The following is a 24920-nucleotide window of genomic DNA, read 5'->3' as shown; positions in this document are numbered from 1 at the left end:
CTCCCTAATTAATCATGAAAATATAACATTCCCTGTGAGTAAAATGATTATATTAAATGATTACTACAAAATGATGTTATTAATCTTAATAGATCATAACTAATATCACTTAATGCATATATTATCATAATTTAGATGTTGCGGCTACTCTAAATTAATCAAATATATACGATCATAAAATATCAAATAATTTATAACATAATTATATAATATAATACAAATCAATACAAGAATAACACATTATTTATGCATAACAAGCAATATATGACATAAAAACCTCATACACGCTGTCACCGACTTCCATGCGCCACCATGATTAGACCACGTGTCCCCACCGCCTTCATGCGCCGCCAGAAGACAGCACACAGTCCCACGCACCTACACGGCACCACCACGCGCTCACACGCTCCTAAGCACACCTCTCACGCGCCTAACGCAAGCACAAGCTCCTCATGCGCCGGCCTGAATATGGGTCGGTCTAACCCGTTTGACCAGGTTGAGTTGACCCGGTTCGGTTCATTGACCGTCTACCTGTTGACCGAGTCGGGTTGACCTATCGGGTTTTGGGCTGGTTTGATGTTAGTTTGACTGTTTTGACTTTTGACTTTGACGGTCAGTTTGACCCTTTATCCTATTAATTAGGTCGGTTCTGATTGACCCGTTTCTACAACTTTTTACCCAGTTTTGCAGATTTTCAACAGCCGTTTCTGGCCATTTAAAGGGGAAACTTGAATGTAGCATATAACTATATCGGTGACATCCCAAATGACAATTTCGTCCTAATTGGTGCCGTAAATGGCTTCTGAAACACCCAAACAATAATTTCTAACCAAAACTTAAAACTAGCATAACTTTGCATCAGAACTCCGTTTTTGACAAATAATATATCGTTGGAAAGCTTTTTCAACAAGGATTCCAATGACACTAAAATCGAAAACAATTCTATTTATAATAAAGTTATGCTTGATTTAAAGTATGGGTTTTAATGGAAAAAATCCCAATTTTACGCAATATTTTTCAGATTTGCAATAAACATTTTCATGCTAGGCAGAGATTCAAACGTGCTCTGATACCAATGTAATACATTCATATTCCAATATTCATATAAAGTTGATATACAATCAATTTCAACATAAAATCTCCATGGATATATAGCAGAAGTAAATGACAAACCTCCAGCCATGCAATTGTTGTTTAATCTTCTTGCTCCTTCAAAATACAGGATCACTCCCTTTGCGTGAACCCCTTGGCAACAAGTCTAGCCTTGTATCTCTCAATGTTGCCAAATGAATCTTTTTTGGTTTTAAATACCCATTTACAACCAATATGTTTTTTTCCAGTAGGCAACTCAACAAGGTCTCAAACTTCATTATCCGCCATAGAATTCATCTCGTCTATCATGACATTATACCACAACTCAGATTTACTACATTCATAGCTTGTAAAAACGTATCTGGATCATCCTCAATACCTATGTCACAGTCAGACTCTTGCATATACACTTCATAATCAGTAGGAATTGATGATCTCTTTGTTCTAATAGATCTCCTTAATGTTGTAACAACAGTCTCTTGTTGAGACTGTTGCACAACATGTTGTTCCTCTTGTAGTGGAGGTTGTTCAAAATAATCTTCTAAAATAATCTCATCAGAAGGTGGATTTTGATTGAGTAGTTCCTCATTATTCACCTTGTTTGAATGAACAACCAATCTTTTACTTAATGTGGGAGCATTGTCTGAAACGTCAATTTTCTCAGAGACTGGGTCTCTGATTTGATCACTCCCACTAACCACATCATTTTCAAGAAATTTGGCATTTCTTGATTCAACAATTCTACTGGAATGGTTCGGACAATAAAACTTATATCCCTTGGATTTTTCCGCATATCTAATAAAATATGCACTAATAGTCCTAGGATCTAACTTTCGTTCTTGTGGATTATAAACTCTAACTTCAACTAGGCAACCCCAGATACGTAAATGACTTAAACTTGGTTTTCAACCCTTCCATAATTCGAATGGCGTTTTGGGAACCGCCTTAGTTGGAACTCGGTTTAATATATACGCTGCAATTTTGAGAGCTTCAATCGACAAAGAATAAGGAAGTTTGGAGTTACTCAGCGTACTCCGTAACATATCCATTAATGTTCTATTTCTCCGTTCTGCTACACCATTCTGAGATGGTGTGCCAGGCAAGGTGTACTGAGCCACAATACCTTGCTCTTGAAGAAATTTAGCAAATGGACCAAGTGCTTGTCCTGTACCAGTGTATCTACCATAATATTCACCCCCTCTATCAGATCTCACGATCTTAATTTATTTTCCACATTGTTTCTCTACTTCTGCTTTATATATTTTGAAAGAATCCAACGCTTCATCCTTGTGATAAAGCAAATAGAGATACATATATCATGAGTAATCATCAATAAAGGTGATAAAATATTTCTGACCATTTGAGCTCATGTCAGGGCAACAAATATCTGTGTATATGATTTCTAAAAGTTCAGAACTCTTCCTGGCACCCTTCTTGGATTTGTTAGTCTAATTTCCCTTAATACAGTCTACACAAGTATCAAAGTCAGTAAAGTCAAGAGTTTTGAGAACTCCAACATTTACCAACCTTTTAATCCTATCAATGGAGATGTGTCCTAATCTCCTATGCCACAAAAACAGAAGAGTTTTCATACATAATGGTACGTTTCATACCAATGTTATCATGTGAAGTCATAAGACTATAAGGAATATTATCACTTAAATGAATTTTAAACAAACCATCAACCAAAGTATCATTTCCAACAATAGATGAGTTCTTAATTAAATTAAAAGAACTACCATAAAAGTTGAAAGAGTATCCACAAGGTACAAGTTTAGAAACTGAAATTAAATTCCTAGAAAAACTAGGAATATAAAAGGTTCGTTCCAAATCCAAAGCGTAATTAGTACTTAAAATAAGTCTAAATGTTCCAACAGTTTCAACACGTGAAGGCATCCTGTTTCCCGAATAGATGCAGCATTCATTTCCCAATGGCTTCCTTTGATCCAGAAAACCCTGTATGGTATTAGAAACATGGATTGTAGAACCAGAATCAATCCACCAATCATTATGTGAAACACAAACCATATTAGATTCATAACACACAAGAGATGAGAGGTTACCTTTCTTGTCAAGCCAGGCCTTCCTCTTAGGACAATCCTTCTTCATGTGTCTCGTCTTTTTACAGAAGAAACACTTGATATTGTCCTTATTACCTTTGCTCATAACCTCATGCAGCTTGCCTTTTCCCTTCCACTTCTTATTCTGGTTTGAAGTGTACTTGACATTTCCTGTCACCAGATGTGCAGTTTCATTCACTTCCTGAAGCAGTCTCTCCTCCTCTTGAACACACATGGTCAAAAGCTCATTGATTGACCATTTATCCTTCTGTGTATTATAAGATATCTTGAAAGGAGTATAATGAGACGAGAGAGAGTTCAGGACATAATGCACCAGGAAATCATCATTAATCACCATCTGAAGGGATTTCAACTGAGCAGCAATATCCCGCATTTTCATAATATGCTCACGGACTCCTTTAATACCAGTGAACTTCATGGATGTCAATCTACTCATTAGGGTGCTACCTAATGCCTGTCTGAGGTTTCAAACTGTGCATGAATTGCCGCCATCAGATCCTTGACATTTTCACACTTTGGTATCGACCCACGGATACTAGTCGTAATGTGAGATTTGATAAACATCATGCTTAAACGGTTGGATAGCTCCCACCGTTCATACAAAGCAATCTCAGCGTGAGAACTAGTATCTTTAGGTGTAGGTGGCTCTTCCTTACGAAGAGCATAATCAAGATCAATGCACCCTAAATGAAGAAGGACAACCCCTCTCCAAGATTTGTAGTTATCACCATTTAAACTAGGAACATTATCTTCAACCATCATCAAAGTTTGATCAACTATAGATATATCAATAGACATGCTTACTAAATAAATTATGAGGCACAAACCATCAATAACAATTATAAGTTTACCAATGTAAAATAAATAATAAATCATAAATGAATCGACATATCATAAAATCCCCCTGTGGGTAAAGATATTACATATTATGATTCATTATTCTTTAATGATGAAACTAAAAATTATTAATATTTCATAATACCTGTGGGCTAATTAAGAAATGAGAATAATTTCTATTTCATCCCTAATTAATCATGAAAATATAACATTCCCTGTGAGTAAAATGATTATATTAATATGATTAACTACAAAATGATGTTATTAATCTTAATATGATCATAAATAATATAACTTAATGCATATATTATCATAATTTAGATGTTGCGGCTACTCTAAATTAATCAAATATATACGATCATAAAATATCAAATAATTTATAACATGAATTATATAATATAATACAAATCAATACAAGAATAACACATTATTTATGCATAACAAAGCAATATATGACATAAAAACCATCATACACGCTGTCACCGACTTCCATGCGCCACCATGATTAGACCACGTGTCCCCACGCGCCTTCATGCGCCGCCAGAAGACAGCACACAGTCCCACGCACCTACACGGCACCACCACGCGCTCACACGCTCCTAAGCACACATCCTCACGCGCCTAACGCAAGCACAAGCTTCCTCATGCGCCGGCCTGAATATGGGTCGGTCTAACCCGTTTGACCAGGTTGAGTTGACCCGGTTCGGTTCATTGACCGGTCTGACCTGTTGACCGAGTCGGGTTGACCTATCGGGTTTTGGGCTGGTTTGATCGGGTTAGTTTGACCTGTTTTGACTTTTGACTTTGACCGGGTCAGTTTGACCCGTTTATCCTATTAATTAGGTCGGTTCTGATTGACCCGTTTCTACAACTTTTTACCCAGTTTTGCAGATTTTCAACAGCCTGTTTCTGGCCATTTTAAAGGGGAAACTTGAATGTAGACATATAACCTATATCGGTGACATCCCAAATGACAATTTCGTCCTAAATTGGTGCCGTAAATGGCTTCTGAAAACACCCAAACAATAATTTCTAACCAAAACTTTAAACTAGCATAACTTTGCATCCAGAACTCCGTTTTTGACAAATAATATATCGTTGGAAAGCTTTTTCAACAAGGATTCCAATGACACTAAAATCGAAAACAGATTCTATTTATAATAAAAGTTATGCTTGATTTAAAGTATGGGTTTTAATGGAAAAAATCCCAATTTTACGCAATATTTTTCAGATTTGCAATAAACATTTTCATGCTAGGCAGAGATTCAAACAGTGCTCTGATACCAAATGTAAAATACATTCATATTCCAATATTCATATAAAGTTGATAATACAATCAATTTCAACATAAAATCTCCATGGAATATATGCAGAAGTAAATGACAAACCTCCAGCCATAGCAATTGTTGTTTAATCTTCTTGCTCCTTCAAAATACAGGATCTTCCACTGACTGCAATTTTTGGAGTGATGGTTTTGAATCTGAAATAAAAATTGCGTCTAATTGGGGACCTGTAAAGTCTCCCTCCTTTTAATATGCAGTTGTCTTTTCATCAAAGACAGTTGCTCAAGAGAAGAGACACAACCTTATGACCACATCAGTCCACCTCAGCAAGGACCAAAATATAATTATATTAAAGTGTAAAACCATAATGTAAAAAGTCTAACAAAGACCGATAAGTAAATAAACACATACCCTATCTTTTAATTCAAATAGGATAGCAATGTTATTATCAATATTTTAACAAACAGGTGCTTAACGTTTGAAGGTTTATTCTCACCGAATTGTTGTGTGGGTGGAGAGGAAAAAGGGAGTTTAGGAATAGGCCTCTGTTCAAAACACATGTGGGGAAGGTCCACAGAGCTTTGGAGAAACATCCGATCAATCAATCAAGTCAGATTTCAACTTTTGGAACAGAGCTGTCTTTGGTTTTGGACCTCTTGGGTCAGTTGATCCCCTTTCTTGGGCGGTTGGGGCTGGCCCATTTTAACCATCGAAAACGATTTCTAGATTTGACCCATTCCTCCATTTTTCAGAACCCACCCGGGTCCCAGATCAAAGACCCTTTTCACTACCAACTTTATATTTCTCTCTTCTTCATTCTCTGGTCTTTCGTTTTCTGCTTTTGGTTGCGCATGCTCTCTCTCTCTAGTTGGTATTGCATGCCAGGGAGAAACATTTTCAATCTTTCTTGTCACTAATTAATTAATTAATTTTCAATCCCTTCATATGTGTAATATCTGTTACAAAAGTAATGGATTCATCAGGTCACATTATGTCTTGATTTCGAAGAAAAATTAAATAGTTGAAAAAGAAACCCATGTATTCTAACTATTTGTGTGATGAGAACATATATCTTTATTGCCTCGATTGAGCAAATTTAGGCGAGTTTGGTGATTTCTTTGTAATCCCACTACAAAAAAAGTTTGCGTGTGAAAGATTATGAATCATTTCGGTTGATTTTCTTACTTTTTTGACTTAATTCCATTGTTGGAAAGACGGAAAACAAGAAAATAGAAGAAAAATTAGCCACACAAAGAGAATATTCAAAGAACTGACTGTTAATTTGTTTGTGTTTGTGTTTTTTCACCTTACGCGTTTTTACACTTTTAACTTATGTGAACATACTAATATGGACTTTCTCGATTAAATAACTCGTTAATTAAAATCTGATCAGTTGATTAAATTTATTTTCTATAATCCAAAAATCTTTTTCACTTGCTTCGCAAATTTAGAGCTCTCAACAATCCCTACCATCACTAGAAAATTATTAAATATGGCCTTATTGGTCATGCAGGTGTCATCACTCAGAGGCGGTTAAATTGGGAAGAGAAGATGAAACCATGCAATAATATTGTTAATTAATTATTTTTAGGAAATTAATTAACAAGCATTAACTGTTTCTGGTCTCTGCTTCAAGTTGAAGTGCATGTGATGAAGCAGTACTAAAATTCTCACTGCATGTTCAGAGAGGAACAAAGGGTCGAAGATGAACAGTGAAGAATATAATAATAGACAAATCAAAGGTGAAAAATCCAAGTAGGATACGCAGAAAAATGCAAATTTATTTTACTGTTGATCCACGTACACTTCACATGGGATAACAATTCCTTTGTGTTTCGGTTTCCTATATGAGACTAGGCATCTGTACAATTTTACTGTTCAAGACACCGACTTTGTTGTGAAGGAAATTATTGGTTAATAAAGACTTTATATGAATATAATTGTCTGCCAAGTCAACAGATTTACAGTGTTGTAAAAACAGATTGAAATTAGCAGGTGAGGGATGTTTGTCTCATCTGTGTTCTGGGTGCGCTATGGGCAGTTTTTGAGCTCTGGCTCATTTTTTAGTGGGCTGTTTTTCTCTTGTGAAGGATTTGTATATGCTATGTCTCCTTGTTCTTTTGGGGTGACCTTTCTCTCCCGCTTGTTCCAGGGTAACCTTGTTTCGGGTTTTCCCGTCTTTAGTTTGTAATTCTTTATTCATTTATAAAATTACCAGATGAAAATAATGAAGTGAAGCTGCAGATTAAGAAGCTTGAAATTTTGATAGACAAAAAGGGTGTGAGAGAGAATATATATGTAGTACCTATTTTCTTTTGTTCACACTTAGACTTTATGTTTATTTTAACCCTAACTAAAGTTGGATTAGATGTAAGTGTTTTTTTCCCTTTTGTTGTGATAGTGATTGATGTTGGTGAATTTATTATAACTGATTTCCTCCTTTTCTTATGATAGTGATGTTGGTGTGTATTATGTTGTTAATTAACGAATTAAGTATGTGCATTTACACTGGACATATTCATCTAATTACCTATCTTCCATGTTCATTTTTTCCACTAAATTTAGTAATTCATTATTGAGGAGTATGGGACAAGAATTAATGAATCCATAGATAGCTTTGATCTCAAACTCTAATCACAAATGAACCAATTTCTATGGTATCATGTATCAGATCATATTAGTTCATCAATATGAAATTGCTATATAAGAAAAACTAACTTTGAACCTATCTAATCAATTGGTTTCAAGTCTGGATGTCACTTTCACTTTCTTGTATAAATGATATAGAAAATCTTCAAAAAATACTTTTTTTTTTTTTGGATAAATTTGGTAATTGCTTCTCTAGCAATTTGAACACAAAACCTTTAAATATAACTAATTATATTGACTAAATAGTTTGTCATCCTACCACAAGAGGAGAGGTGAAAAATACGTTTTGATTAGAATCGATCCATGAAAACAATAGTTAAATAAGATCTTTAAAATTAGTAAATGAAATTTGAAACCAAAAAAAAGATAATAATTTAATGGTTTTCCCATTAATAACTATACATCAAACCCTAATCACAAATGAACCAATTTCTGTGGTATAATGTATCAGATCATCAACATGAAATTGCTTTATAAGAAAAACTGATTATGAACCTATCTAATTAATTGGTTTCAAGTCGATCTGGATGTCACTTTTACTTAATTTAATGGTTTTGGATGCAACTGTGTATCTTCAAACTTTCAAATTGTATCTCAATGTGGGAAACTGAATTTGGATGATGATACCTAAACGGACCCTCATTAATTCTGTAGAACCGAAAGCAAGAACAGTTTGTTCACATCAGCTTCCGTATTAGTGTCAAGAAATGAGTGATTGCTTGAGGAAATTAATAAAAGGAGAGAGCATACATGCATCTAGCTATATATGGCGGCCGCATAGTTAATGATATTGATACCAGATATATATGATGTTCTTTCTGACTATTGAAAAGAGACTGTAATGCACGTAATCGATTTGGATATATATATACATATATTGTTACGTAGATTAGCCATATCTGATTAGTATGTAGCTTGTACCTGTCGAGAGGCCATATAATCTTGATATGCTTTACATAAACTATGTTGATTAGTTGAGCCGCAAAACTGAATGGGCATATTATAAGTTAGCTAGATGTTCATTATTTGTGCTTTCTGACCAATAATGTGTACCAAAAACAATTCAAGTTATTATAAACAGAGATTTAAGATTAGGTTTGAGATAGGATTATCTGGAAGAGAGAGAGAGGGAGGGAGATAAAAATCCCAGTAATTGGGTACTATACAAAATAGCAGAATTGCTGCAGAAAGTGGTTGATAGTTGTATGTTTTTACTTCTTCTTTGACGTGCATATATAGCCATAAAAAAAAAATGTACTGCAAACTCCAATGCACTGAGCAAAACAAGGCCACGAATCGACCACGCAAGTATACCTTATCCCAGAGAGCTTAATTAATTTACTTGCAAAAAATTTCAAATGGCTACACCAGATTCTGAGATTCTGAGTGAAAATCATAATTAATGCTTCAGCTTAAATGGCATAAAGATAAGAATAATTAATATACAGCCGCCGGGTCTCATAAATATATTATAAAAGGAGAAGTTTAATTAACAAAATAATATTCCCACATAATAATATATATCACAGTCCCTTATAAGCTCATATATATAGAAAATAAGAAACCCTAAAAGGGTTCCTTATAGCTCATAACTATGCAAATACAGTGATAGATTGTCGATTATTTATGAATAATTACATGCTACCTTCACCTCTGTCATGGCCATCTCCAAAATGATCATTATTATAGGGAAAGTAGAAGCCAGAATTTTGATCACCAACAGATCCTTGCCCATGACCTGAACTCCTTCTTGACCCAAACTGAGATGTTGCAGGCGGGACTTCATTGCAGGCATAGCGGATCAGATCAGCATTTGTGGCATCTAATTCTCTTTGGAGTCGAATGACTTGTCGTTGGAGGACGGAAATCGCTCCAACACAGCCATAGACCGGATCTTTCATCCGTGCCTCGGCTTCGTAGGCAAGAGAGTTCACTGCATCTTCCCTCTGATGAGGCATCACCTCATTCAAGAGTTTGCTAACGTTGCTTGCTCCGAAAATCTTGTGGACGTTGGCAAATTTTTGTGGCTCCTCAGGAGGAAAATATGGTGCAAAAATGCAATCAGGCATGCATTTCCTCCTCAAGAACTTGCAGGCAGCACATGGAGAATTGGAATAACTGGAAGAAGCCATGATGATCTTCTCTGCAACAAAGGATTTAATTACACTTACAGCTTAATTAACACTTATTAGTTAATTACCACATTGAATTTCAATATAATTGGAAGCTGAAAAACCAGACATCTTTACTTTAAAATTTATTTACTTTGACTTAGTTATAGAATTATAGTGACAAATACCTTTTTTATTCAGAAATTCTAGCCGTATCTTGGACTATTGAAATAGGTTAATAAGCAAAAACACACATGTCTAATGGAAATTGAATTATAGAGAACACCAACAGCTATCTCCTTTTCAACCTACTTTTGCTTTTGCGGCCTGCAAAGCAGTCTTCCTTGAAATTCATCTTGAATTTCAGGCAAACCCTATAGTCAAAACTAACGGTATACAAGAAAAAAAGAAGAAACATATCACACCAATATATATATATATAAACAAACAAACACACACACACACACAAAACAGATGCTACACAGTACTGTGCTTGGATTATCTTGAATTTGTCAAACTGTTCCTCAAATCATATAAATATAATATATTTGTCGTCCTTTAGAACTCTCCCTCTCCACACAATTTAAAATATCTAACATGTAATTAATAGCTCTAGTACTGTGCTAATTAATATATAGATCTTACTTATTTCCTTCCAAGTAGAGCATCGTGAAATTACACATCTTAAACTTAATTGCATTAATTTTTTTCTTCTTATAACATAAAAAACACACACACAGAGATATATATATATTTATATATATATTACTCTGCTTGTTAAAGACCATATAATTAAAAACAAAGTATTTAATTAGTTTCCAAATGAAAAATGAAAATCGGAAAAGGGTTTAAAGAGATACTTCCCTTTTTACAAGAGGCTAGTTTAGCAAGGTTAATTTCTCAGATGGAAAAAGAAAGAGAAAAGTTTTATACCTTTGTTGATGAGTAGGCTCTTTCCCGATCCGTTGGTTGAATGTTTCCTAGGAAAAAGACTATGCAGGAGCTGCTGCCATTGAATGGGGGGAAATTGCTTAGGCAAGATAGGGTTTATTATTATTGGATGTGAGAGTTTGATGAAAGAGTAGGCAACCCTAGCTGCTTGCAGGACACAGGGAGAAAACCTGCAAATACAGTGACAAAAGTAAGGAGGATGAGAGAAAAAGGAGGCAAAGAGCATTTAATGAGAGGAATGGAAAGCAAAAGACAAGTGTAATAATTGGGGCTACAAGAAATAGCTCACTGTACTTATTATAATAATGTCAGAACACTATTTATGGACTAGGGAAAAAAAAAATTAAATAAACTTCCCAAATTAAAAATTAATTTAAAGTTCATACACATATTCTTGAATTTTCCTTTTCCCTCTGAAAATGCTCGACATGGTCACAAACTATAAGATATTACTTTGGTTTAACTCTAAAACTGAATCCAATTGAATTAAATAGATCAAATAACAATCTAATAAAGTAAAATACAGAACACCAAACAAGATGAAATTTTATACCAAAAGATACATATTCTGCCATTGTTAATTAATGAAGTTCAAAAGATCCATAATACTTGCTGTAATATCTGCACCTGCAACTCAAAGTACTGCATGTCAAGTAGACTTTTTTCACTGTTATAACTTGGAATTAGTGAACTTAATTCCCAGTTTACAAAAATATTATCATACATAAGTTAGCTAGTCAGAAGAACTTTAGATTGATATGATTTCGATTTGCCCACAATCAAATACTCCAGAAGATATAAAATGTTTCAAGTATACATATATCATATATGTAGTTGTTTTTTCTGTGAGAAGAAATCCAAAACCAAAAGTGGGCATTTTCCAATACACGTACGGAGATGACTTATCAATGTAATTGTGAGTTGATATGCCTTGGGCTCCATCTTCAATAAAACCCACAAAAGGCAAAAAAAAAAAAAAAGATTTATGGTAAATAAAATTTATAAAGAATTCCTATGTGGGATGCTTCAATTTGTATTAGGGGACACATTCCCACGCTCTCTGCAGTTAAATTGTATTATTGAAATTGACTATATATCATCATGATGAATCTCTGAAACACAGACAGTGAAACCATTAATACTGTTTGCATGTATTATTGAAATGGGTTCGTGATAGTATAAACAGTGGACAAAATATTATGATGTCCATTCGAGTTACCGACAAAAGGAAGCTGAAAATATATGTACAAGGAGGGAGGGGAATAGATAGTAACCATGCATGAAAACTTGTGGCTGGGTTCGCTCTTTGATTTTCACTTCTCTTGACGGATCTCTGATCCAGCTAGCTGCTTATCTTATCTTGTGATTCTCTGGTCCCCAAGCTCACAAAGTGACAACTTTCATGCACAATCCATCAATAATTTGACGACACACTTTAACATCTGATATCTAATTTTTATGACAAGATGCTGATCTGATAACAATCTTAGTAGCAGAGTTTGCTTTTGAAGAATTTTCAACATTACAGATTCGCCATCAAACATGTTTTTTACATTATCCATAATTCTCAGACACTTTTTATAATACATGTTTTATTTTTAATACCTCTAAATCCCGACTCTCGAGAAGCATCCGATATTTACCAGTCTGAATTTTATTTTACTTTTTCATATTAACCATTCAATAGTTGCAGCTGTTTCATTTCTTTTTCATAAGGAGTTGAATATTGTTTATTGTGAAATAATGTACATACTATATAACATGTTCAATTATAAAAACTATCTCCAGAAAATCGAGTGATTTGATAAGAACTCTTGTGTGTATTACTTAAGAAATCTTGAATTTGAATCCCTCATCTATTATTAATAGTGATAATTATTGAAACTTTGACCCAATTGATAGTTTTATAGTTCAAAAGAATTAATTAAGATATACATTAACTAATCTAGACACCTCGATCATAAAAAAAAAAATTGTTCAACTATAAGAAACATAATTAATTAATGCGCTAGCACCCCAACTTATTAGTACAATTTTATTAATGTAATGTCATGAATGACACAGAATTTTTCTTAAAATAAGGTTTAATTACTTGGGAAGTTAATGCAGTAGTTAGTACAGGCACTCAAATGAGCCCCCACAAAAACAATTACCTAGGATCAACGTAGAACAGAATGTTAATAATCCAACATTCTTTTCTAAAGATGAATAATATTGTTGAAGTTAGAGTTATGAAAGTGAACATATATATACTTAAAAGGCACCTCTAATCTCACTTGTTCTTGCCTCGAGTTTGCCTTAAACTTTTATAAAGAGTTGACGATTTTTCCCCACCTAAATAATGGTTTAACGACACTTTTCTACCTAAATACTTTTAAAATACCATTTTATTATTCAAATTTATATTTTGACGACAAACAGGGAACAAACTTGGTCCAAACTATTAGGGCTTTTAAAGAGAGGAGATTGATGAGTCTTTTGGTGGTGAAATGTTAGATTTAGATGATTGGGATTGGTCTGAATTTGACTTGGGAGGAGCAAATACGCAAACTCTAATCGCTCAATTATCAGCGATTGGCAAGGTCACTAGAAGTAGGGTTTGAGGGGTTTTGATGAGTGATGATCAGGAAAAAGAATGGTAGTGGTGTGGGGTTGCAACGATGTCGGAATCGGAAATAAAATATAAATTTGGATAATAAAGTGTTATTTTAAAAATCTATGGATGAAAAAATGTAATTAAATCTTTGTTTAGGTGGCAAAAAGTGGTTTACTCTTATAACTCGCAACCACCATCAGATGTTTAGTTAATAACTAAGTAATAAATAAATTAATTAGTTGACATAATTGAAGAAATCATGTGTCGGTGTACATCATAATATATAGAATTAGCAGTTGAAGTGATGATAATTTTCTTTAGATCTCCTCATAATGATACATGAATCTACTCTTTTTTATTTGTTGTTTGTTCCTGGACTTAACATATATGGACGCGTGCATGTGTACAAATCTAGCTTCACTTTCATTATCTTTCAAAACAAGTTAATCATCTTAAAGCTGTGATTAATTAGCAAACAATAATAGATAACCACTCGTCCAATATCTCTTCTTTCTTATCATTTGATTCCATGGCATCCCAAGATCATCAAGAAAATATAAAATAAAATAAAAAATAGAGAATATTACATGCCCCCACTCACCATCCCTACCCTATCTATCGATTATACTTTGATTGAAAAGAAAAAAAAAAATTATATGAAGGTATCTATCTAAAATTCATTTCATGATTGGCAGGCTCAGAAACTCTATATTGAAACACTTTTTTTTTGTTGGTATCCAATGGTGTCAGGGTCAATCTGCACGCACCTTAGTTAATCCTCTGGAACCCTGAAGTCAACGGATGTCTACACTTTATTAGTAGTCGTGTGAATTTGAAGTCAGGACATCTTGAATAATACATCCAAGAATCACAAAGGAATCACCCAGCTACCTATAAGTAATTTATATATTAAAACTATAATCTTATATATTCCTTAAGGTTGCTGCGAATTATATATGGTGAACTCTTAAGGGTCAGATGCTGTGTGATAGGACATTGAGAAAAGTAGGGGAGGACATTAATTAATTAATTAATTAAAGAGGAATAATTTGAGTCAAATATTTATATTGAAGCATGGCTCGCTAATGATTGGGGAATCAATTATTGGTTGTTAAATAAATATATACATGTATATGGAACTAGATTACTGAATGCATTGAACATATGCAATATAATATAATGTTAAATTTTGAACTTTTAATTTGTAAGGTTAGAGATGGAGACCACTTCTCCAAAAGAACCCATGACCCATCTTCAAAATTCAGGCAAGTTTAAATTGGAATTTTAAGGTGAAGCCTTATATGCTTTATTCCTCAATGGAGGAATCAATCAATAAAATAAATTATGGAAAGGTAGGAACCACTAAGTGCTTTCTTTTTTTGGGTGCGGTTTTAATTAGTTGCTTTAGCTGTGGTATATTTTATACCTAATTGTGATTTATATATACTCTTAAAAGATTATCACAATGTGGGTCAGTTTGATTGATGCACTTAATTCTGGTTCACTCTTTTATCTCACACAGGCCACAAGCTTTGTTTCTCAATTGTTGAACATGGACACTTGAGCTTCCCAGCCAGAAATGAAAAAGAGCTTTTCTCAGTTTGTAATGATCAGAGGCCTGAGACTTAACAAATAGTGGTGAAGCCTTTGGGAATTGGGGATTGCCTTTCCAAGAAAAAGTAATGTTACCTTTAATTAGAAATGGGACAGTTATTAAAAATATGATATTGCACCCAAAAATTAAATTAACTATCATCGAAGCTACTTTTCTTTTCATAAATTTCCCCAAACCCTAATCTCCAGGATTTTACTAGTGGGAATTGGGTTGGGCTATTAGCCCAATCTCTTTGGTTTCTGTAGCCAACACATTACCCAAATTCAGGTCTAACATATGAAGTAGAAGAAAATGTATTAGGAGGGACGACCATCCATATTATCATATTTAGATGAATAAATACATTGCAGAAGTCTATAAGCATTGTTGAAATTCTAAGTTGGTTGATGGTAGAGGGAACATTTGATAGTTGATACTGGAAGAGAGACTGGCTATGACAAACTGTTTAAGATAGAAGGTCTAACTTGCAGGTGAATAGTGTGAAAGTAAATGAGTATTTTTCTAAGAGTTTTATGTTATTAACTGTTCAAAAGATTTTGTATTTGAATCTCTCTCAATCAAAAGAGAAAAAAAAAAAAAAAGAATCCAGCGAGAATATTGATGTGATTTGATATTGGCTAAACAATAGTCCCGTATACTGCTTTACATTTCACGTACAACCCTGCAAAATCAAAACACAGATTAATATGTTAGCACTTAATTGATTAATTGACTGTAATTTGATATCAAAGCAAGAAAGGAAGGAAAACTTACTCATGATTTGAAGAGGATTGGGAGGGCTGCTTTTGGAACTAAAAAACTAATAATATGCATTTTGTACTGTACTTGTGGATAAATTTCTACGGCGATACGATAAAGTAATCTCGGATAGTTCTTCGTTTCACAGAGGAAGGAGGGTTCAACACAGAAGATGGACTCTTCAAATTAGCTTCAGGGGTTTTCTCAAAGGTTTCTTTCAAATCAGAGGATGAGAACTTTCTCTTCTGAGCATCAGGAGTACCAACTATAGGCATGGTGATAGGATTGGAAGAACTACTTTGGTGTACTGCTTCATCTGAAGAATATGAACTATCAGGACCCTTCATTGAATATGCCAATTCATCAGTCATCAAAAGTTTCCTACATTCTGCACCCGGAATTGCCATTACTCTCCTTCGGATGGAAGATGGAGATCGTTTGCTCAAGCAAGATTTGTTCTGGATGTTCCATAACCGAACCTGACAAAATATTTTAAAGAAATTGAAATGTATTAAACATAGGACAGATGTGAACAAACCATCAGGCTAGCATTTAAAGGGACATATACTGTAATCTATAAGCAAATTTTAATCTTACTGTGAAGTCATCTGAAGAAGTTGCCATCTTCCCAGTCTCAAATGGGCACCTGCAAAAGAAGTCGAAGAAATATGATTAAGATGTCTGTGACGAGACTAACAGTAGCAAAATAATATCATCCAGAAAATAACTGAAAATTATACCAATCTACGGCTGTAACTTCTCCATCATGACTTTTCAACATGACAGGATCTAATTGAGGTTTATTCACCTGGTTTAAAATCACAAATATAAGTTAGAAACTTTACAAGACAAAACTAACAAAAAATAAAGATTAGTGTGAGTAAACTCTACCTGCCATACGTATGCAGTTCCATCACTAGAGCCACTGAGAATATGTGCTGCATCAGGACTAATTGCCGCCTGTGATGGCATAATGAAATTTCAGATACTGTATGGCACAAATCTAAATATGGAGCAATTGGCAATCAGTCTTACAAAGAGTAGGAGTTGCGATTTCGAGTGATGAGACTAAGCATACCTTAACATAGAATGATCCTATTTGACATCCAGAAAAAGATTGTATAGGACCCTTTTCAAGCTGAAGTACGTTGTACAAGTATATTCTGACAAAAGGAAGAAAATAGCATTTAAATCAGATATTCAACGTCAGTAAATTTGTTTTTTCTTCTTACTTAGTGCATGCAAATTGTATAAAGCAGGGTTGGGATAATGTAAAAGCTGGTCCTGCATCTTCTATGCTGTTATTTTTTCTAAGTGGGATGGCATGCTAGATACATAGGAGTCAGCACAAGCTGAGATTCGACTTAGTTTTGCCTTCAACCCACTCGAATAAAGAGGAATAATTTGAGTCAAATATTTATATTGAAGCATGGCTCGCTAATGATTGGGGAATCAATTATTGGTTGTTAAATAAATATATACATGTATATGGAACTAGATTACTGAATGCATTGAACATATGCAATATAATATAATGTTAAATTTTGAACTTTTAATTTGTAAGGTTAGAGATGGAGACCACTTCTCCAAAAGAACCCATGACCCATCTTCAAAATTCAGGCAAGTTTAAATTGGAATTTTAAGGTGAAGCCTTATATGCTTTATTCCTCAATGGAGGAATCAATCAATAAAATAAATTATGGAAAGGTAGGAACCACTAAGTGCTTTCTTTTTTTGGGTGCGGTTTTAATTAGTTGCTTTAGCTGTGGTATATTTTATACCTAATTGTGATTTATATATACTCTTAAAAGATTATCACAATGTGGGTCAGTTTGATTGATGCACTTAATTCTGGTTCACTCTTTTATCTCACACAGGCCACAAGCTTTGTTTCTCAATTGTTGAACATGGACACTTGAGCTTCCCAGCCAGAAATGAAAAAGAGCTTTTCTCAGTTTGTAATGATCAGAGGCCTGAGACTTAACAAATAGTGGTGAAGCCTTTGGGAATTGGGGATTGCCTTTCCAAGAAAAAGTAATGTTACCTTTAATTAGAAATGGGACAGTTATTAAAAATATGATATTGCACCCAAAAATTAAATTAACTATCATCGAAGCTACTTTTCTTTTCATAAATTTCCCCAAACCCTAATCTCCAGGATTTTACTAGTGGGAATTGGGTTGGGCTATTAGCCCAATCTCTTTGGTTTCTGTAGCCAACACATTACCCAAATTCAGGTCTAACATATGAAGTAGAAGAAAATGTATTAGGAGGGACGACCATCCATATTATCATATTTAGATGAATAAATACATTGCAGAAGTCTATAAGCATTGTTGAAATTCTAAGTTGGTTGATGGTAGAGGGAACATTTGATAGTTGATACTGGAAGAGAGACTGGCTATGACAAACTGTTTAAGATAGAAGGTCTAACTTGCAGGTGAATAGTGTGAAAGTAAATGAGTATTTTTCTAAGAGTTTTATGTTATTAACTGTTCAAAAGATTTTGTATTTGAATCTCTCTCAATCAAAAGAGAAAAAAAAAAAAAAAGAATCCAGCGAGAATATTGATGTGATTTGATATTGGCTAAACAATAGTCCCGTATACTGCTTTACATTTCACGTACAACCCTGCAAAATCAAAACACAGATTAATATGTTAGCACTTAATTGATTAATTGACTGTAATTTGATATCAAAGCAAGAAAGGAAGGAAAACTTACTCATGATTTGAAGAGGATTGGGAGGGCTGCTTTTGGAACTAAAAAACTAATAATATGCATTTTGTACTGTACTTGTGGATAAATTTCTACGGCGATACGATAAAGTAATCTCGGATAGTTCTTCGTTTCACAGAGGAAGGAGGGTTCAACACAGAAGATGGACTCTTCAAATTAGCTTCAGGGGTTTTCTCAAAGGTTTCTTTCAAATCAGAGGATGAGAACTTTCTCTTCTGAGCATCAGGAGTACCAACTATAGGCATGGTGATAGGATTGGAAGAACTACTTTGGTGTACTGCTTCATCTGAAGAATATGAACTATCAGGACCCTTCATTGAATATGCCAATTCATCAGTCATCAAAAGTTTCCTACATTCTGCACCCGGAATTGCCATTACTCTCCTTCGGATGGAAGATGGAGATCGTTTGCTCAAGCAAGATTTGTTCTGGATGTTCCATAACCGAACCTGACAAAATATTTTAAAGAAATTGAAATGTATTAAACATAGGACAGATGTGAACAAACCATCAGGCTAGCATTTAAAGGGACATATACTGTAATCTATAAGCAAATTTTAATCTTACTGTGAAGTCATCTGAAGAAGTTGCCATCTTCCCAGTCTCAAATGGGCACCTGCAAAAGAAGTCGAAGAAATATGATTAAGATGTCTGTGACGAGACTAACAGTAGCAAAATAATATCATCCAGAAAATAACTGAAAATTATACCAATCTACGGCTGTAACTTCTCCATCATGACTTTTCAACATGACAGGATCTAATTGAGGTTTATTCACCTGGTTTAAAATCACAAATATAAGTTAGAAACTTTACAAGACAAAACTAACAAAAAATAAAGATTAGTGTGAGTAAACTCTACCTGCCATACGTATGCAGTTCCATCACTAGAGCCACTGAGAATATGTGCTGCATCAGGACTAATTGCCGCCTGTGATGGCATAATGAAATTTCAGATACTGTATGGCACAAATCTAAATATGGAGCAATTGGCAATCAGTCTTACAAAGAGTAGGAGTTGCGATTTCGAGTGATGAGACTAAGCATACCTTAACATAGAATGATCCTATTTGACATCCAGAAAAAGATTGTATAGGACCCTTATCAAGCTGAAGTACGTTGTACAAGTATATTCTGACAAAAGGAAGAAAATAGCATTTAAATCAGATATTCAACGTCAGTAAATTTGTTTTTTCTTCTTACTTAGTGCATGCAAATTGTATAAAGCAGGGTTGGGATAATGTAAAAGCTGGTCCTGCATCTTCTATGCTGTTATTTTTTCTAAGTGGGATGGCATGCTAGATACATAGGAGTCAGCACAAGCTGAGATTCGACTTAGTTTTGCCTTCAACCCAATTAACAATTTCAATTATGCTATTACATCGTTATCAGTAACACTATAAGGGAAATATGCAGAATGCAAAATACCTGTTGTCCTTGCATGAAGCTGCAAGGAACACTCCGTTCAAGTCCTGAGAAAGGCTAGATATACCATGTAATCTTTTTTCCTGAAATCAAAAAGGAAAACGATAATGAGCATATCGATTCTAAAATATGAATTGGTGATGATTAAGTATTCTGTTGTTCAAGCGCAAACTGACCTTTAAACCTGATGACTCGGGATAAGGACATGCCTGAGTAACTTGAGATTTAAGATTTCTTGTATCCCAGAATTTTACAACACTGAAATGAAGAAATTATCAGTAAGCTAAAGAAAGAATGATACGACCTTTAGGGAAATTCAAAAGTAATTTCAGAAAAAGCTTGCTACTTATCACATACCTGTTCACTGCACCAGCAGTAGCAATGGTCACCTCATCTTTCAGATAAAGAACTGATGTAATGCTCATGGAAGCAGCCTAAAAGAACTGAACCATTAGCCAAGAGCACCACATATTGGATTGAGAAGAAAATTTAGCAGCTAACTCACCTTGCCACGCCTAACCCTTTTTGCTTGAGATGAAAGATGAGCTCCTTTTACCACGGCAGATGAGCTGGATGAAGTAATAATAATAGCATCAAAGTGAGCAAAACTGATTCACAATCGTTTTATAATAAAAAGAAATTTTTTTGCCAGAATCACAAGCGTCATTTACTTGCTGATGTGAAATGAAGCATGTAAAAATAACTTACGCTAAGCAAAATTCCCCACTTCTTTTGGAACTAGTGTTGCATCTCAAGTCCCATAGAGCAAAGGACCCATCTCTTGAACCAGACACGACAATATCTGTTGAACAATAACAATTTAATTATATAAACAAAAAATCAATAGGTAGTTTCTGGATGAGAAGAAGTACTAAGAAAACCTACAACCTACCAGAATTTGTTGGATGAGAGCACAAAGATTTTATGCTCCCTGTGTGCCCCATCAACACTCCAATACATTTCTTTTCCTGTGCATCCCATAACTTTATCTGCAAAATGACCACAGGAAGGTTTTGTGATTCTAAATTCGTCTTCACAATGTTAAGTTCTAAAAATTAAGTTTTATTTTCCCATTCATAATCTCACTTTTTCATTGTGAAATATGTCTTAAATTTTCTCTACTTGAAACGTAATTGTTTTGAATAGAAGCTCAAAATAAATAATTCGTTGAAAGAGAACAAACATAGATCATGGAGACAGAATTGTAACATAATTTAAGTTAATATGTCCTGAAAAGTACAACTCCTGTTTAGTCATCAAGTTATCAAAAGCTCTTCACATCGATAAACCAGGCGGAAACTACCGATAAACTACAGTACAAGGCAACAATTCTAACTTATATTAATTAAGGCTACCTCAATCAAAGTTTCAATGACATAAATGCTAAAAGAAACCATCTCTCTTTTTCTTTTTAAGCATTGTCACTTACCGTTTGATCACCTGAAGCTGTCAGAATGTTTTTATCTTCCTGAAAGAAATTCCAACATATAACTAATGTTAGCATAAAATTAAAATCAGATTAGTTCATGTATCAATGAAAACTTAACATGTTAACCTTCTACTTTATAAACACAAACTGCCGTTTAGTCAAGTATGACCGTGAAATTTAACCAATGAACAACCTTAACTTGTTCTGTTAACATCTTCACAGACATAAACTTAATGATGCAAAATAACTCTCTAAAATATATTAAGATAACCGGATTTAATTTTAAACCCAAAAAAAAATAAAAATAAAAAAAAAAAAAAAAAAAATATCATTCACTGTAGTTAAAGTTGTGATCAGCCGCATGCCAGTAATATAATGGAAGTGGTAGCACTTTTCGCTACCTAAACTCTATACAATTTGAATGGAATTCATTAAACAACAAACTCGTACCTTGATCCAGCGTAAATCAAAAATTGCATTTTGATGTGCAACCCAGTCGCAAATTCTGGCTTTCTCTGCCCAAAATTCATCAAATTATTCACTAAAATTTCAATACAAATAGTCAAATGTAGTTCATCCATCATTAAAATTAACAAAAACCCTGAAATTGGCTCTATGAGCAAACCTGCATTCTCTTGATGACATGCAAATGAAGAAAATTTCCTTCGAGAATCAAACAAGCTCACATAACCATCCTCATCAGACACTGCATATATATGAGAGTTTCTACTTGTCTGCAAAAATAGGATTTTTTTTTTTTTTTTTTTAAATTAAAACAGAACATACTACTACAATAGAGAAACAAATATGAAACACATTACAAATTCATGGATATTGTTACGAAAATTTCTCTCGCATCAAATCTTCCTGCGAATTAATAAACATTCTGAAACTTAACGCATTACCTTGCAAAATGAAATCGCCAACGGAGGTGTCTCCTCGCCGCTGTGTTCAACGGCCACAGCTCCGATTTCCGCGAAATCTGACACAACGCCACCAAAATATGGTCTCTTTGTAACTGAAATCAGAAAAAACCAAAAAAAAAAAAAAAATTCAATATAGAATAATAAAATTATGTAAATGAAATTAATGTGTCTACGGAGAAGGAGAGAGAGGGACCTTTAAATCCGTTGAGCTCTCTGCATCTGATATCTTGGAAAAACGATTGAGATCTAGAGGTCTCCATTTGAAGTTAATCGATGGATCCGGAGAGAATAAGAAAGTAAGAGAGATTTGGAAAATTTGTATTGTGCAACATTGAAATGTTTTTATTGCTTTCAATTTCGCGCCATGGCAATGGTTTTGAGCGGGGCGGGGAACTCAAATTCCTTTTGGCGGTTCTCTTATTTGTTTTACTTTTTATGTTTTTCTTCTAATCTCCCTGACTTTCGGTATAAGTACAAAAAAATCCCGTGTAGTTATGAAATTTTCGATTACCTCCCTGGTAGACTGGTAGTAGGCAGGGGCCCCACTCCCCGCCCCGTCCCCACGGGGAATTTTGGCAGCTTGTCCCACCCCGTTAATTGATCATTAACATCAATTTAATTATGAGAATAAACACATGACAAAAACTATTTGAGCATTACCAAGCACAATAATTAATTCTCTTTCAATAGTGAGATTTGTCCAAAATACAGACTCGTTATATATTTGATCAATTACACCAACTAAAAAGACCATTTAAGCATTGCCATCATTTTTTTTGAAGCCATACTCAAATCCATAGGTAAAATCCTCAATGTCCAAGTATTTCCCTAATTCTCCTTATGAAAACATGGGACAACATCAATTGAAACATGATCAATTTTAGGTTCAACATCGGCATCTGGCGAACAACAATATATGAAGTCGGCTAAGGGCAAATGGGGGTTTGTTCTTGTTCAATTGATTAGGACATTAGGACTTAGGTTCAGGGAAATTGGGAAAATATAGGTTTATATAGGTAGGATAATTCGGTGAAATATATAGGGGTGTTAGTGTAAAGTATATATATATTCTCTGTATGAGGTTATTTATATATTATGTATGGGGTGGAGGGGAAGGGCACTCTTCATCCTTGTCCCTTCCCCAGGGACGGGGAATAAAACTCCTCCCGTCCTCGCCCTATCCCCGTAAAAACCGGGGAATCCCTGCCCGATATGGGGTGAGGTGGGACAAGCCCTCGAAATTCCAAGGCCCATTGCCATGCCTACCTGGTAGTGGTAATTAACAATGTTTTAATAACCAACCCGAGGTGAAACCCGACAAAGTTTTTGGGTCCCAAGTTGATCGGTTTAATCGGCAGGTCAAACCGGGTGACAAAACTTTTAAAATTTAGCAAATACACCTCTAAAAATCATTTTAAGTCCCTATATATTTGAAATTTAGCCAACACACCCCAAATACAAATCAATCGGCGATTGCAACACCCCAAATGCAATCCCAATCGTCCTTTGAGCCCATTCCCCAAAAAATCTACCCAAGATCTGGCCGAAATTGACCAACGTCGGCGTCGACATTCTAAGCCAGATCTTATTGATGTCGGTGTCAACAACCCTCCCCATCACCCTGAAAATACTCCCTTCTTCTTCTCAACCAAAACCTACGTCACCCCACCCTTGTTAGCCTCGCCAATCACCGGCGAAAGTTAACTCTTTCCGCTGCCAGTTTTTTTCGATTTTTGGTCTATTCACTCACCGGAAATCAACTCCATCGCCACCATTGCACTCACCGACACTTTTTCTTCAAAAGCCTCAACATGCCAACCTTCAATTTTTCACCAATTATTATCCCAAATTATAGGGGTTTGGGTGAATAGGAAAATGTTAACCCGAACCGGTGAAGCTACTAGGTCCCAGTTAAACTCAAGTTTTAAAACAGTGATAATTAACACATACAACATTATTCATTTCTCATTAAATAATTTTACTCTTTTACTTCTAGTATGTATACAAAAACAATTTTTAAAACAACTTTTTATATAAAGTCTGTAAATGTAATACTATTAATTTTATTTATTATTAACCTCGATTTTTTTTATTGTTGTATTCCCTTACGTAGGCCTTTAATAAATTCCCTGTCAAAAGCAAAGTCTTTGTTTGTTTTAATATTTTTACACTATCATATTCCTATAATTATGAAAATACATGATAAGTTGCATAATTTGAGTGTTTTTAGGGTTGTTTTTATGTTAGTTTTGTTAACTTTTTATTTGTTTCCTTTGTTTTGATGTTTGTTTTTGTTAAGTTTGAGATATGAATGGTTACCTATTGATTTGGATAACTTTTGTGTTTTTTAGGCTTTGATTAAGTAGATTGGAGTATTGGAATGAAATTAGGACTTAAAGCTTGAAGAAGTTGAGATTACCTAACATTCTTGAAGATCACGGCCATGCCTT

General features: G+C 34.4%; 3 protein-coding genes across 4 annotated transcripts; all 3 read right to left on the bottom strand.

The window, feature by feature from the left end:
- Nucleotides 1-9426: 9426 nt before the first annotated feature.
- Nucleotides 9427-11202, bottom strand: LOC116145256 (LOB domain-containing protein 25). Of its 2 annotated transcripts, none has more exons than XM_031430696.1 (2): nt 10987-11202; nt 9427-10085 (listed from the first exon to the last, which is right to left on the bottom strand). In XM_031430696.1, exon 2 carries the CDS (start codon nt 10072-10074, stop codon nt 9577-9579), a length of 498 nt encoding a protein of 165 aa, XP_031286556.1. In that variant the 5' UTR covers nt 10075-10085; nt 10987-11202; the 3' UTR covers nt 9427-9576. The 2 variants fall into 2 exon arrangements, with proteins under 2 accessions (XP_031286556.1, XP_031286555.1); XM_031430695.1 differs by having other exon boundaries at nt 9427-10080; nt 10987-11109.
- A 4852-nt stretch (nt 11203-16054) lies between these two features.
- On the bottom strand, nt 16055-18680 carry LOC116145137 (denticleless protein homolog A-like). The gene is made up of 7 exons (XM_031430570.1): nt 18677-18680; nt 18581-18584; nt 17032-17116; nt 16845-16913; nt 16694-16761; nt 16551-16599; nt 16055-16432 (listed from the first exon to the last, which is right to left on the bottom strand). Exons 1-7 carry the CDS (start codon nt 18678-18680, stop codon nt 16055-16057), a joined length of 657 nt encoding a protein of 218 aa, XP_031286430.1.
- LOC116145136 (denticleless protein homolog) lies at nt 18377-22730 on the bottom strand. The gene is made up of 17 exons (XM_031430569.1): nt 22664-22730; nt 22450-22562; nt 22170-22278; nt 21995-22059; nt 21545-21583; nt 21008-21104; nt 20824-20917; nt 20621-20684; nt 20473-20549; nt 20292-20373; nt 20119-20198; nt 19740-19824; nt 19553-19621; nt 19402-19469; nt 19259-19307; nt 18677-19140; nt 18377-18584 (listed from the first exon to the last, which is right to left on the bottom strand). Exons 1-16 carry the CDS (start codon nt 22728-22730, stop codon nt 18763-18765), a joined length of 1536 nt encoding a protein of 511 aa, XP_031286429.1. The 3' UTR covers nt 18377-18584; nt 18677-18762.
- Nucleotides 22731-24920: the final 2190 nt, after the last annotated feature.

Source organism: Pistacia vera, unplaced genomic scaffold (assembly GCF_008641045.1).
Source record: "Pistacia vera cultivar Batoury unplaced genomic scaffold, PisVer_v2 Contig460, whole genome shotgun sequence".
Classification (NCBI taxonomy): Eukaryota; Viridiplantae; Streptophyta; class Magnoliopsida; order Sapindales; family Anacardiaceae; genus Pistacia; species Pistacia vera.
The sequence above is the reverse complement of the archived record's forward strand: the minus strand, read 5'-3'. Positions and strand labels throughout refer to the sequence as shown.